Here is a 16273-nt window from a genome sequence, read left to right as displayed (position 1 = left end):
GAAAACGTTGTGTTTACATGCCATGGAATACTACTGTGTCCCAAAGGATACACTTGAGTCACCTGTAGGAAAATGGATGTTCCTTGAGACCATAATGCTAATTAAAATAGATGACACACAACCTTAACTATGGCATGGCTTCTCTTATATGGGAAACCCAAAGTATACCTGACTTGAAGAGCAAAATAAAAGATAGGTGATAGAAAGCAGGAAGGTAGGCTTTGTGGAGGCGGAAAGGGATCTGGGGCTGGAGACAGAGTGGAAGGAAGGGAAGGGGCAGTGAAAGAGATGGAGATGGGGTATGTGTGTGGTGATTCTCCAAGCTGTGTCACAAATCTATACTGACAAAGGAGGGGAGTAACTTTCTTTAAACAGTGCCCACCTCCCTGCCAGTGCGTCCCTGTGCTCCTCCTCTGTGTCCTCCCTCCAGGGCTCACTTCTCACTGCAGCCAGTTAGGAAGATGTGGGCTGATTCCATTCTCAACACCAGTCTCAATGCAGGTCCTTTAGTTCCACAAGGGCAGTGAGATCATCTGTTCTTTCCACCAAATTACATACACAGAACTCACTGTCAGCGCCTCATGCGTGATCAATGAAAACTCCCGCTGATAAATGAACAGCTACAACTTGCTGCTGCTTTGTTCCAGGCAATACGCCCAATGTCTCATCATCAGAACATTAACAAAACTCATGTGCCAATGATGTGTCATCTTTTTAAATTTCTGTTCTTTTGTTGCATTCTAGTTCTGTGTTTGTTTTGGGGACAGCGTCTCATTATATAGTCCTGGCTGGCCTCCAGCTTGTTATCCTCCTGCCTCAGCCTCCCAAGTGCTGGAATTACAGGTCTGCGTTACCTGTAGCCAGCCAGCCAGCTGTTAGCCTTTTTTCTTCTGACATCGAGTGAGTAGCACAGCCTGGGATACAAGGGTAGGTCACTGGAAACACTCCAAGGAGAATCTGGCAGCCAAAAGACATCAGGGTCAAAACAGTGGTGAGAAGATGCCTTTTTCCCAGCTGACATCTAAATAAACTCTCGTGGCTTTGTTAGAGACAGTTAAGTTAGACAGAAATATTAGAGGCAATCAGATAGGTCTAGGCCCTTGAAGGAGAAGATAGGCTACACCAGAACTATGGGCAGACGGACATATCCGCTGAGGGCCAGACCTCAAGTTGAAATGAACACACTCACATTCTTCCTAAGGATAAACATCAAGGACTGATATTCTAAATAGATACCCATCACCTTGAGGAAGCCAGGAGCCACCAACCATCCCCTAGAGGAGAAGGCCCTGTTACGTGTTCATGCCTGCTTGCTATATGACGCACTTTCCCATTCCATCTCAATTTAATCAATTTTACCTGAGCAATTATGCAGTAATCTTATTGGTTGACCATAGTTTTGTCCTACCTCCCACCTTGGACCCACCTCACCTTGTAGTTTTACTCTATAAAATCTCTAAAAAAGCCAGTCTTTGGCAACCCACGTGGGACCCCTTCTGTCTGTCTCTCTCAGAGATGTTTTCTTTCACTCAGTGAATATATTCCACTCTTAACCTCCATTGTTCCTAAAACATTCTTCAATTTTGGAGAACATGAACTGCCTCTGGACATCTAGCAGGTCAGGAGTTTCTTCCCCCATATCAGCTTGAACAAGACATCCATGCACATCTCAACTGCTCAGGGCTGCATCCTGTGTTCCTCACACTCAGAAAAAACACAGGCTTTCTGCCACCTGATGGTGCCCACACAAGAGATATTCTGCGACTGTCACAGTTTGGACAGAGGGGAATTTTGGGAGAGAGAGCCTGGCTTTTGGTCTGGCACAACCAGTGTGGGACCAATGATTACATTTGAAATAATTAAATTGTCATGGGCCTAACATGTGTGGGGTCGGCCTGATTAGAATGGTGACTAACAAGAGTCCCCAGGCAGCCTGGACATGCGCGGGGCTGCCACGTGGGGACACCGCTTCACTCTTCCACAGGCAGGGAGTCCACGGGGCATGGGGATCAGGACTGGTTGTTTTGCATTTGGGGAGCAGGACAGCCTTTAGTCAAGGTCTCCAGAGAGGCTGGGACAGGCGAAGGGACAGAGGGAGGGCAGGGCTCATGAGGGGCAAGGACCTAGGTTAGGCACAGCTTCCAGCAGTCAGGCATGCAGGAGCCCAAAGGCCAGGTGGGGAACACCACTCCCACAGCACGGGCTGCAGGACCACACTGTCTGTGGGGGCTGTCCTTCCTTGTCACGTCACCATGTGACCACCACATAGCTCCCATCTGAATAACACAAGGCAAACTCTGTGTGTGTGTGTGTGTCCCTGTCTTCTGTGTATGTGATCAGCTACACACTCCATGTCTGCATGTGCACACACATCCTATGTGACATTCTAAAGCTGTGCTTTAGCCAACTGCACAAGTAATATTTCATCACTTACCTGTTACCACCCCACACTACCACATCACCACCGCCACCTTCCAAATCTATCTGTGTCTTTTTCTCCCTCAGAGCATGGATGGTGTAGAACCTGAGTGGCAGGTTTTCACGTGGAGGTTGCATCGGTGTGGGAGGGAGATGAGGGATGGCCCAGCTCCTGGAAGCAAAGAACCTCTCTCTTCACCGTGCGCCTCAATCACGCTAAGGATGAGGCCACGCGTGCTGTGGGTCCTTCCCTGCATCAGAACCGGAGCTCTGCAGAGGCAGAGGCAGAGGCAGAAGCTGTGGATCCTCAGCCCCAAGATGCCTGCAGGATTCATAGCGAGCACTCCTCAATCCCTGCAGAATAACTACGTCTCCAACAAAAGCCTAGAGGCTCCCAGCAATTCTGAAATCCCCCAAACCATCCACCAAAACCCCTGAAGCTCCCGGGAGTCTGTCCTTCTGTGATCTCCCAAGTCTTCTCTTCCCTGAACCCCCTGGATGTGTGTCAAGGGCCAAACTGTGCCCCCGCCAAGTCATGTGGACATCTGCACCCCCATCCTCAGAGTGGACCTGCACTGGAAGATGGAGCCTTTAAAGAGATCCTTGAGAAAAAGTGAGGTAGTGAAAGGTGAGCCCCTAATCCAAACTGGTGGAGTCCTCATATAAAGAGATGAAAATTGTCCAGAAAAAAAAAAATCCCCCCCTGGGATCCCAGCACTTAAGAGACTGAGGCAGAAGGATCTCTGCAAGTTTGAGGCCAGCCTGGGCTCCATAGTGAGCTCAAGACCAGCTTGACCTAAAGAAAGAAGAGATTGGACAGGCACAAAGAGGGCACCATGCAAGGACACAGAAAGGCCTGTGACACCCTGACCTCTGAGCCCTTGCCTCCAGAATTGTGAGAAAATACATTCTTTTTGTTTAAACAAGCCAATCTGTGGTATTTACAAGGGCAGCTTCAGAAATCTAATGCTATGTGGCAATCCCAAAGGGAAATCCGAGTGTTTTTGCCGAGGATACACACAGCTGCAGATTACCCACCAAAGCAGTTTACAACAGGTACATAAAGTGAGGCACTGGGGGAAAGGAAAGAAAGAAATGAAGGCATCTTGTGTCAACAGTTTTTATATTTGGTATTTGGAAGTCTTTTTTTATAAAAATTTTTTCCAGGCCATTTTTTCCTTTAGAAAACAAAAAAAGAAAAGCAACCCACAGTGATACACTGTACAAGTATAACAAACATTAGAAATATGCGTGATTCCAAAATAGTTACAAGAAAATTATAATTTAATGTCCACATCAACACATCCTAGTAATATATGCTCCCCCAGGGGGAACAAGCTGCATACTTAGACAGGCGACGCCCCCAGTAGTCTGCAAACTCAGAACCCTCACTTCTGAGCTAAATCCACATCTGCTCTCCAGACCTGCTGAGTTCAACAAGAGCATTGCAAAAGAAAACAACTTTTTCATTCCCGATGAAAACAAAAAAATAGGAATCCTCAGCCTCAGTGACCCACCCCCACTCCCAGAGCCTCTCACTGCACAAAGCACAAATCCAGTGGCAGCAACGGGGGGCCAGGTCAATGCTGGGGTCACAGGGTGACCCTGGGGAACAGATGCCAGCCCAGTGCCCTCGGTCACGAGACTCAGCTTTGGAGGCAGACAGTCTTTGTTCTTGGGGCAGGAAGCCATGGCCCAGGTGCGCTTTGGTGGAACTCAAAGCCCTCACTGGTTGCTTCGCTGCATGGAGCCTGCACCAACTCAGTGGGGCCACCAGAGGCTTCCCGTGTCCAGTCACTGATCTTGGGAGAGCCAGCAGAGCTCAGTGGTGCCCTTGTCTTGCCCAGTCTGGTGTTCTCCCATTTAAACATGAATCTTCCCTTTCCAGAGGCTGTGTTATAAATAACCTACCAGCCCCAGAGCCCATCCTAGGCCTCTCAGGAGCATCGTGGCCTTCGTGTGACCTTCCCCGTGAATTCCAGTCCTCCTCACTGTAGCCTTCCTCCGGGTCTGACGATGACTAAGGGGGCTCACTGCAGCAGCTGCCCAAATACTTCCCAAGCCCAGCCCAGGCAAAAGGGAGGAGGGTTCCTGGAGTTTTGTGTTTTTGTTTTTTTAAGACAGTCTCACTATGCAGTGCAGGATGCCTTGAATTCACTATGTAGTCCAGGCCGGCCTCAAACTCACAGAGATCCTCCTGCCTCAGACTCCCAAGTTCTGGGATGACAGCCACACGCCGCTATGTCCAGCCTTCACATTTATACAATATGTTTACAATTATGTTGCTTTACTCTTTTGAAGGGGCAAAGCCTTTCCTCTGACTCTCAAGATCAGTGAAAATGGAGGAGGGCTGAGGATGCTCCCTCCCAGGGGGTTCCTGACAAATGGAAGGAGCATGGCTCACAGGGAGCTGAGGGGAAGCTCTAGAGCCCCTCAGTCTGCCTGAGTGGGGCACAACCTGCCCAAAGCCTGCTTTCTACAGGCCAGCCAGGGAACCCAAGCCAGCTGGGCCCACCCACCCATTCCTGGAAGGAGCTGAAACAGAGTGAACCTCTTAACACTAACAAATGCAAAGGATTTGCAGAAAGTACAATTTCCATTTGAGAAGTAAAATTCTCCACCAAATATGACACTGCCACGATCCCACCTTTCAGTACCTCCAAGGAGCAGGGGTGGGGGTCAGAGACAGCACAAAATGGGAACAACTTCAGGGTCTCAGGTCCATTGCGGTATACCCTTCAGAGCCCTCAGATACCCATTAATATCTCCGGGCTGTCATCAAAGTGCAGGGGAAGTGCAGAGCCCAGCAGCATCCAGACAGGACAGAGGCCCACTAGGGCCCACAGGGACCAGGCCACCAAAGGCCCCCCAGCCTGTTTTCAACAGGAAACCTGAGTCCTGAGTGGAAAGCGGCCACAGGCTTCCAGGACTTGATGATTCCTTCATCTCACCGTGGATACTTCATTGCCTATTGAAGAAGAAACTCAAAACATCTTCCACATATAACCTCAGCCACAGCGTAAAAGAAAAGAAATCAATCCTTTCATGTTAATGCCTTGCCAAGTTTACAGATTAGGTAACAATAAAATACACCCATACAAATTCAGATATCCTTTGGTGAATACACAACCTGAAGCCAAAAATAATAATAATAATCTACATTTTAAAAAGAAATCAAAGTAATTACAGCAGCAGTAGAGTGAAAAGAGGTTTTAAAAATAATAATTACATCTTTAATGCAAATCAAACTTTGTACACCTCAATTCCTAGGATTGACTGATGTAGGGGGTTTGGGATTTATATACACAGTAGATACCAATGTGTGTCACTGCAGACAAAGACTAAAACCAGTGGACTTCAGGGAAGGAGGGATTCATCTGACACTGAATTCACACTGAAGTGTTCACAGATTGCCACGCTTTTCAAAAGGCACACACACGCACACATGTACACAGACACACAGGCACACATTAAAAATCCCAACCTGAGTAAAAGGTTACTAGAAACTCAGAGCATCAGGAATCACAAGTTACATATCTACCTTTAAATAATCCTTTTTACCAAAGACAGAAAAGGAGAAAAGAAAGAAGACAGTATGGAGAACAGGAGTTTGGTAGCTGAGGACTCCCGCAGGGAGGCCCTGATATACTTAGTTTCCATTCTCACCCAGTCAATGGGCTGGAAATTTTGCAACGGAAGTCTCTGCAGGAAACTGGGAGGGGCAAGGAAGGGGTCTCTTCTCATCAGTGAAAACCCGAATTTTACAAGGTGAATCTCCCTGCTAAACTACTGTTTAAATATTTCGTATATTCCAATCATGAGATGCAGTACAAAAATAGAGAAATCTACTGAGTTTTGCTTGTGGAAGCATAATTCAGAAAAGGCACATGTTCAAATAGAAAACCCAACCGGAAGAGGTGCCACTTACCCCTCCTGACACAAGAACCGCCTGTAATTGTGTGTTTTCCATCAGCTCAATCCCAAGACACAGTGGGTAAAAACAGACCTCTGATACTTAAAATATAGTCAACCCAACACAATCCTGGCAGAAGCATGTGAATCACAGAAAATGTCTTTTGCTGTTATTTTTTTTAAAGAACCTGTTTTGAAAAAAAAAAAAAAATCCTAGCTCACTTTTTCTGGTTTTCCACAAATTCCAAGAAAAACGGCAAATGAGCTTTTCCTATTGGTCATGAGGAATGTGAGCAATTGGCTCCCCGCCCCCACCACAGCGCACGGCCCCAGCTGCACCTTGTGGCTGCCAGGTTTCACCAGCTTGGCTTCACACCCTGCCCACAGCCGGCTCCTAGCAGAACACAAAAGAGAACCGAGATTTGAGACACAAGAAAACAAGTGGACCGGGGCATTCTCTGTGGCTGTGGGGGTGATGTCCGGCTGCCCTCCAGGGCCTCTGCTTTGGACTCAGGCGATACAACCATTGGTCTTTCCGAACTTGCCTCCCGGCTCCAGGTTCTCTTAGATGGTCATTGCAGTGGTATTCTGGTAGATGAGATCCACTTTGGAGTCTCTCTGTGATCGGACTATATCCAAGACACATTGGTTGAGGAAAGCATACTGATCCTGAGGGCAACAGGGGTAGAGAGAAAGCAAATGAGCCCAAGGCCCCAGGAGGAGTCCCCAAACTCCACTCACACAGATGGCCATCGCCTAAGCCCCATCTGCCCAACAGCTAATGGCTAGGGGTTGAGGGTGTATATACAAGGCCGTAAGACTCGGTGAAAATCAGAAGGCACAGACAAGATTCATTATGAGCCATTCTCAGGAGAGGACACGGTCTCCTCTCTGGCCCCAAGCAGACACCTGAGAATATGCAGAAGGCAGAAAAGGCTTCTCAGCAGTGGGGTTAGCATGACTACCTTAAGCCATGTCCTGTGGAGTGAAAGGAACTTGAAATTCTTAACAGTGGTGGTTCCTTCAAAGCCAATGGGCTGGGCAGGGAGGCCCACATCTGTAACCCTAGCACTTGGGAGGTTGGGACAGGAGGAACCCTGTGAGTTCATGGCCAGCTGGAACTACACAGCGAGACCCTATCTCAAAAAACCAAACAACAACAAATAGATAGATAGATAGATAGATAGATATAGATATAGATATAGATATAGATATAGATATAGATATAGATGAATGATGATCCAGCAGACTTGTTTGGGGACCACATTTGGACAAGCTGTTGGGAGCCACAGGTCACTATTAAAAAAGGCAGAAGGAGCATACGCTGACACAGAAAGACATCTGTGATACCATAGAGGAAGACATCATGAGGAAGTGTCACATTCAAAACAGAACATGATTTCTTCCAAATACTTCCCGTGAGTGCGCACGCACACACAAACACATTCGTGTTTATAAACGCGCATGCACCTTGAGACTACACCATGAAGTGAAATAAATCAGACATGTTAGCTTAAATATGGAATTACTTCTCTTCTGTGAGAAGCCCCAAGTGTAATAATTTAAAGAGCAGAAGAGAAGATAACCAGTAGGAAACAGATAGATCTTTTGTAAATGGGAAGGGGACCTAGGGATGGAAGGAAGCGGGAAGGAGGGCAGGGAACCAAAAAGAAGTAGGATGCATGATGTACAGGTACCAGCTCCCCACAGTGAAATGCGATCCCGAATGTGTGTATTAATAACAATTTAAAAAGAGACTTCTAATAATACATACCCATGAGGCAGGAGGATCATTGTGAGTTTGAGGCCAGTCTGAGCTACAGAGTGAGTTCAAGTATAACTTGGACTATGTAGTGAGACCCTCCCTCAAAAAACAGCAGTAACAATGACAAGAAGGGCTGGAAGATAGCTCAGTACAAAGAGTCTAGGCTAAATATCAGGTACAAAAAAATAAGTAAATAAAAATACACATATTGCCTACCTCTAGGGAGCAGTACTGGCAGGGGGGTCAGGTTGGAGTAAAAGGGAAAAATATATTCTAACATGAGGCAGGAGAATCTCCATGAATTCAAGGTTGGCCTAAACTATATAGTAAGACTCTGTCTCAAAAACACATATATGACTGATTACTGTTTTCAAATTATAGAAAAAGAGATGAGACAAGCATCTGCAGCACAAAATTTCTGTTTCTCAGAGGAGTGTTAAGAGATTAAGAAGCACTATTTGGCATAAATGGAGCCGAACACACAAATGTCCTCCTCCTGACCAACTCAGGAATGAAACTTCCCTGCTTCCGGGTGCCAAACCAAAGTGTGCAGGGCACCAGACTCCGGAACCTGCCCTCCTAGGCTGCACACAAGGTCTCCAAAGCTCAGGGCCGAGGCCTGCTGTAAAGTAAAGATTCCATCCTGGTCACATGGCACACAATCACCCCGAGAGCACCCACTGGACTGGATGAAAAGGTTCCCAGCTCTCTTCGCTGGGAGCACTCCCAAAAAGACAGACCGACCAGCAGGGTGCTCTCTCCTGCAGCCCCACCTTGGCACTCATGATGACTTCCTTTCTGTCACACTTACAGGGCTGTGTGAGGATAAACTGCTTAATGCTTAAATGCCATACGCTTGTTTTGCTTTGCTTTGCTTTGTTTTGTTTGTTTTTGGTACCAGGGATTAATCCAGGGTCTTTACATTGAGCTACATCCCTAGCCTTTGTTATTTTTTATTTGGAGACAATCAGTAAAGTCACTAAATTGCCTAGGCTGCAATCCTCCTGCCTCAGCCTCCCAAAGTGCTGGGATTACAAGCACATGCCACCACATCTAGCTTGATAAACCTATTTCATCCGCATATTTTAAAAGACAGTCGTACCTGCTTAGAAACAAAGAGTGAAACAAATCAGTTTCATAAATTTAAGCCCAGAAGCCAAAGTCTGGAGACTTGGGAAGATTATTCAAGTCAAAGGGGTAGGGTACAGAATGTGCGGAGGATGAAAGTCAGCAACTCCCTTCCTGACTCCAGTCCTACTGCGCCACCTGTGGAGGGCCATTTAGTTCAGCTCAGCTTAGAGCCTGCCAAGAAATCCAGCAGCACTCACAGAAAGCCAGAGGCCAAGAAAGGTGAGCTATTGCACCCCAGTCGGGAGTCACAGGGGCCAGGGATGGGAGCAGGGAGGGCTGGTCTCTCACCTCGGTCTGCACCATGAGTGGGCGATGCATGTGGAGGTCATACACAATGCCATACACATCCACAGTGTTCTCGTTCTCGATCGGTGATCAACAGCAATGAAAGTGCCCGTCCTGCCAACGCCAGCGCTGAAAGGAAGGGGAAGCAGTGCATTAGCGGTACCCCCTACCTGGGGTCCAGGCTGACCCCATCTAAACAGCTGCAGGCTCCTGTGGCCTGGGATCTGAGCAAACACTGCCCCCTGCAAACCTCAGTGAGTCAGGCTTCACTATCTGGCATTGAGGCCTCAGTCCCAAACCCACTTTTGAACTCAGGGCCACAAGTAAGGCGCCATGTTAGACTTCTTAAATCTCAGTCCCATTCGAGTTGCTAGGGTAACCTAGAAGGGCCAATTCTATCCATCTGTACCCTGCAGGCATCAAAGCTCTTCTTCTGCCCTAAGTTAATTCCGTTATTGGCAGGGGGTTGTTTGTTGGAGATGCAATCTCACTATATAGTTCAGGCTGGCTTTGAACTCACTATGTAGCCCAGGCCAGCTTCAAATTTGAGGCAATTCCCTTGCCTCAGCCTCCCAAGTGCTGGGATTACAGTGTGCTACCAGGCCTATCTTAAATCCTTTAATTTCAAAGCTAATTTCTTATTGTTCTAGAGTAATAATGGGTACACTTTTCTGTAGACAATAAATATCTTCAGCTCCATAGAACGCATGGTTCCTGCCACTATGGCACAAACATAGCCACTTAACAACATGCAAACTGAGGGCACAGCTGCTGCAGTGACAACAGATCTGGCCACAGGCTGCGGTTCACCAAGCCCCGTACTAATCTCAGGGCCTAGGGAATAAGTCGTGCATGGACTTCCTGAAACCTTTTTCTTGAATCATAAACGCCTAGCGCATTTCTGCAGCGCTGAGAAATGCCTGGGTGTACTTGAGCCATCACAGCCAAGCATCGCTCCTACCTGCAGTGCACGAGAATCGGGGACTGTGGAGGACTCTGCTTCATGTAGTCCCGAACTAGGTACCGGAAGTTGATCAGCAGATCTGTGGTGTCTGGGACATCGTGGTCCAGTTAAGAGGTGAAATGGAACTGTCTCAGCCAGTGACTGTCACTTGTCTGCACCTACAAGTCAACAGAGGGGTGAGAGGCAGAGGCATGGGCTACCAGGAAAGGGAAGAAAAGTCAGGACAATGAATGCCAGGGACAAATGGCAGGTACACAGGACGGTTAGGCTAGAAATCAAACATTTACACTCGCACTCCAGTCACAGGGGTGCTTGCACACTTTGTCTTGCTCACAGAACCCTCCTAACACACCCAAGAAGGAGGGTTGAACACCACCTCCTGAGAGGAGCAAGAAAACCAGATGGGGTGGTGCACATCTGCCAGCCCAGCACTCCAGGAGGCTGAGGCAGGAGGATTGCAAATTCAAGCCAAGCTTTGACAACCTAGAGACACAATGAGATCCTGTCTCAAAGTTTTAAAATAAAAAAATGAAATAAGCTGAGGATGTAGCTCAGTATGAAGGCTTCCAGGTTCAACTCCAGTCCCCCTCACCCCCACCAAAATAATAAGGAGCAAAGATTCGGGGAAGTGGACTGAATTCCTCCCACTTGTCCTATCCCTGAGTCAGCAAGGTACTGAGCACTCTGGGTCCGAGTTCAGTTTTCGCCCCCTCTCTGGCTTCCAGCCAGTGACAGATTCACGTCTTACACCAGCACCTCCATAGAGCCCCGAGAACCCAGGACCCTCCTGGGAACGTCTCGACCGCAAAACCAGAGGTGATTCACCAAATACAGCATGAGGCTTGGCATGTGCGCAGGGACTACCCCACTGCACCTGGAGCCTATAGGGTGCAAGGGTGGGAGCCTCAGGCAGCCACACACTGAGGGGACATGCAGGGCACCAGGCAGCTAAGCCTCATCTGCATCATTCTGCGGTTTAAAAAGTAAATGTATTGGTGCCTTTTGTGTCATTAAAAGAATAATATTTTACTAAATGTCACATAAGATCCTAGATTGACTCCTATAATCTAAAAAAGCTTTATTAGAAATAGGAGATCTGAGTTTATTTTTTTTAAAAGTCACAGCAAAAAAAAATTTTTTAACTGGAGCTTAAACCCAGGCCTCCACACTGAGCTACACCTCTAGCCTTTTCTTATTTTCATTTTGAGACAATCTCCCTAAATTGCTAAATTTCCCAGTCTGGGCTTCCTGTGTCAGCTTCCAGGACTCTGGGACGACAGATGCACACTACCCCACCCACCCAGCAAGAACAATTTTTCTAAACAATGTGGTCGGTTCCGCACACCATTCCCCCAACAAGAGCTAACTCCAACTAGGGCAAAGGAGTCTGGTGAAATGCACAAAACCTGCAGAAATGGGCAGGTGCCTTTCAAAGGTGTTGTAGTTACTGGGAACTCAATGACTCTGGTGGCCAAATCAGTGCAGGTAACAGCAGGAAATGCAGCCTCTGGAGGAGGAAATGGAATGGCCCAGACTCTTTCAGCCACAGCAGTTAGTAGGGGGTGAGAAAGAGCTTTTCATAGACTCCACTTCACCCATGACTTATTCTTCCAGGATAACTCTTATAAACTACAACCCAGCCCATCACCCTGGTAAGATTCACCCTTTCTACTTCCAGGCTTTACACCATCTGCATGACCCTCGGTCTCAGAATGTGTCTCAGTTACACTGCATTCTACTGTGACAGCCACCTGAGTTAGATAGAAATATTATAGGGAGTCAGACAGGGCTGGGCCCTCGGAGGAACCAGTGCAGAAAGCCGGATACCCTGCAACTGTGGGGGAGGCAGACACCTCCACTGTGGGACAGACCTCAAGACAAAAGATAAATCAAGTGCACCCACATAATTCCTAAAGGTAAGCATCAAGGATTGATACTCTAAATAGATATGAATCACCTTGAGGAAACCAGGAGTCACCATCCAAACCCCCTAGATGCCCACTTGCTATGTAATTCACTTCCCCATTTGTCCCCAATTTAACCAGTTTTACTTATGCAGTTATTCTTATTGGTTGACCATGTCTCACCTCATGCCCAGCTTGCGAGTTCCTCAGGTGTTTTCCCCACCTGAGACCTGCCCATTTTGTGGTTTCACTCTAAAAAAATCTCTGGAAAAGACAAGAATCCTTGGCAACTCATTCAGGACCCCTTTGTCTCTCTCTCAGACAGAAACTTTCTTTCAATAAATATATTCTGCTATTAAACTCCATTGTTCCTAAAATTCATTCTGCAATTTTAGAAAACATGAACCCATACTGGGCATACAGTACACTGGGAGTTTCGTTCCCCTGTACAAGTAACTAATTACAGTCATGGCTCAGTACCTGGGGACAGTGGGTCCAGGACCCCTCAGACATGAAAATCCATGCCAGCTCTACCCCCTTAAGTAAAACAGCATAGCATCTGCATACAGCCCACCTGCACACTCTGGTTCTGAGGCGTTCAAAATGTTTCAGCCAATGACAGCATACACACGTGACGGATGTATGCTGAGCACAGGTATGTTGCAGGTGGTACCATCTGGGTTTCTGCACATGCCTTCCACGTTTCTCAGGATGCCTCCCTGCCTTTCAGTAACATGGAGTGATACTTTAAATCATCTCTGAGGCTAGGCTTGGTGGCACACACCTGTAATCACAGTACTCAGGACACAGAGGCAGGAGGATCACTGTGAATTCAAGGCCAACCTGGACTACAAAGTGAGTTCAAAGCCAACTTGAACTGCAGAGAAAAACCTTGTCCAAAAAGACAAAAAAAAAATCTCTGAATTGTCATAATATCTAAAACATAATATAAATGTTAATGGTATCTAAACTACAATGTTAACGCCATGTAAACAGTAGTTATGCTGTGTACGTGTTCAGTACAGATGTAATTGTTTTTTGTTTTTGCTCCAAATAATTTTGAACCCAACTTGACTGAATTCACAGATGTAGAACCCATGGACAAAGAAGGCTGATGGTGTAGTATACATGTTTGACCCTTCTCCCAGCTAAACAGTGACTCTGTAAGCCATGAAGTCATTGTTTAGTTATTCATTCTTGAAAATCTGGGTGTTTGCATGGTTTCCAATCTTTTCCTCCAAATAATGCTGGTGTTCATCTCTTTGACAAATAATTCTATCCCTGGTTTTGGATTATCTATCTGGACCACAGACTTAAATCCACCTGATCAAAGGGGATGCACATTTTATGCCCTGGATGTAAACTGCAAAGGCTTAGATGCAGCCCCACATCCATGAGTAGAGATCAGAGTCTCTTCATGGCACTGCCTCACTCAAACACCTTTAAAAAGAGAGAAAGGACACAAACCTGACTTCCTGAAATGTCTCCCTGATTGAAATGATTTAGTTGTCACTTTGGGGGATAAAGAAGCCATTGCAATTGTTATGGCTTGTGTCTAGATGTCCCCCAAAGCCTAATGTGGTCCTAAGGTTTTCTTAGAGGTTGCTAGATCTAAAATGTGTGATGCTGGGATGGAGGGTGTGGGATTACTGAATCAGTCCACTGATTGGGTTGACATAGTTCTGGCTAAGATTAAGGGTGTCCTGGGGCGGGTAACCTGCATACAATATAAGGGACAGAAAGAGTCTTGTCTCTCCCTTGCCAGCTTTTACTGTCTTCTGCCACCATGAACTGTTGCTCCTCTGCTCTATCACCCTGTCTTGAAGCCAGTCAATGATGCACTGAAACCTCTACAAACTGTGAGTCAAATAAACCTCTCCTCCTTTAATTTGGGTGTCAGGTATTTTGAATCAGCAACAAGAGAAAAGTTACTAAGACGGTGCTTATGCCCAGGAATCCTACTACACTGATGCCTTGGTTCACGAATGCCTCTGTTCATGAACAATTTGGTTCAGGAACATCAGCATTCACCAAAATTTTCCTTCCATTCCTAAACTCTGCATTGGCTGATGGACAGGAGAGCACCATCGTCCTCAGAATCATGGAATGAATTGTGAACCGAACCCCACTGTATGCATCTGTTATAAACTGCTCCTGACAGTAAATGGCCCCTCCTGTTGCCATATCCCCAAGCAAGTAATTCAAAAGGCCTTGCCTCATGACAAAAATCCCGTGAGCAAGTCTCTTGGGAATGGAAGGAAAGGAAGGGCTACTGCTAGAGCCATGCCCTTGAGATTCACTTTCTTCAGGAAAAGTGTGAAATTTCCCTCAAGATAGTGAAACTATTGGCTGCTTGGAGTACACATTAAGTGGATTGCTTTATTGTGTAGAACACAAAGTGAGCATTTATCTAATACACAAAATAACACATTAGTTAATAGCAACTTAAAACACATCCCAAAGTTCATAGATCACAATTCCTAAGATGCAGCCACTTTGGCCTCTTAACTTACATTTTTCACTGTGAAATCTCTGATGATCCACTCTTGGAGAACAATTTCTGCTGTCATTGCCACGTTATGTCCACGTAGTCCTGGGCCTGCTTAGAAGGCCATTTCACATTGGGTCTAAAATAAAATTGCATTTGTATGAAAACGCATAGATCACACCACCTGCCATTGATTACAGACTCAAAATCAAGACCAGGGGAGCCAGGCACGGTGGCGCACGCCTGTAATCCCAGCACTCAGGAGGCTGAGGCAGGAGGACTGTCACAAGTCTGAGGCCAGCCTGGTCTACAAAGTGAGTTCAAGAACAGCCTGAACTACTTACTAAGACCCTGTCTCAAAAACAAAAAGGGAGAGCAGGTAAGGAAACTGGCACTGAGGACTGAGTCAGGCCCCTGCCTGGGAGCTCTGTGCTTCTTAGAATGATTTGCTTGCTTTTAATTTAAAACTCTTACAACTCTTTGAAAATGGGGAGTTTTCTCATAAAACTCAGATCTGCCGCACCACCATTTCTGCACAAAACGTGATTTCGAGCCAAGCAGCAGCTCACCCTGGACCTGGGTCATAGTTACCACTCCTGCTATTTGCTATCCCAGCAAGGACATTAAAAGACGGAAAACAAATTTCTAAGGATAAAGATACCCATGTTTGAGAGTAGTATTTTAAGAAGACAAAAGTTTTCAAAGATACTTAAAGACCTTCTAACATAATGAGAATTAATTTAATATGAAATTTTAAAACAAAAAAACTTACCCTTCCCTGTTCAACACATTTGGTCAACATAACAATGGCATATTTTCTCCCAGACCATATGCCAAAACTCTTTCAAAGTATTGACCAAAGACCCTTGTGTGGCAATAAAATCTCTCTTGGAATGGTAGCCCTTAGGACAGAAGACACAGATTCAGCATCAAGGGCACAGGAGAAGACACCATGAAGGGCTCATAGCAAGGACCTGGTGCCCACTTACAGGCATGTAGTTGGCATTGATGTAGTCATCTGTGGAATGGGTCTGGACTGAAAGATTGACACAGGAAGTATCATCTGAAAAAGAGGAAAGGACCTTGTTAGAAACAAATATTTTAGGGAAGCTACACCCAGAAAAGAAAAACATACATCCCCCTGTTCTACTTTCCAGCCACTGTGAGCTGAGCAGCTCTTCTGTGCCAGGCCCTGTCCACCATGAAGCTCCTGCCTTGGAGCCGGCCAACCATGGACTGAATGTCCTGAGACCATGCACCAAGTTAACCTCTCCTACCTTACCCCATGGCAGTCTGGTGCTGTGTCTTGGCAAGGAAGGCTGACTGATACACCCGCCCATCTCAAACCAAACAAGCTGACTACTATCAGCTGCCATGCTGGTCCATCATGAGCAGAAAGTAGGTTA

At 46.5% G+C, this 16273-nt stretch overlaps 1 protein-coding gene across 1 annotated transcript in view; it reads right to left on the bottom strand.

The window, feature by feature from the left end:
* Positions 1–6640: 6640 nt before the first annotated feature.
* The window catches only part of LOC100715076 (receptor-type tyrosine-protein phosphatase eta-like), a 38773-nt gene continuing 29140 nt past the window's right edge, over positions 6641–16273 (bottom strand). The window contains 10 exon segments of the mRNA XM_063255636.1: positions 6641–6999; positions 9515–9597; positions 9600–9640; positions 10473–10633; positions 14893–14954; positions 14957–14994; positions 14996–15006; positions 15640–15682; positions 15684–15769; positions 15857–15930. Coding sequence (XP_063111706.1) covers positions 6841–6999; positions 9515–9597; positions 9600–9640; positions 10473–10633; positions 14893–14954; positions 14957–14994; positions 14996–15006; positions 15640–15682; positions 15684–15769; positions 15857–15930 — 758 coding nt within the window. The 3' untranslated portion in view covers positions 6641–6840.

The sequence above is a fragment of the Cavia porcellus genome, unplaced genomic scaffold, assembly GCF_034190915.1.
Source record: "Cavia porcellus strain 051 isolate PalLab524CR breed Dunkin Hartley unplaced genomic scaffold, mCavPor4.1 scaffold_9, whole genome shotgun sequence".
NCBI classification, from domain to species: Eukaryota; Metazoa; Chordata; class Mammalia; order Rodentia; family Caviidae; genus Cavia; species Cavia porcellus.
This window is presented reverse-complemented; position numbering and strand designations above follow the sequence as displayed.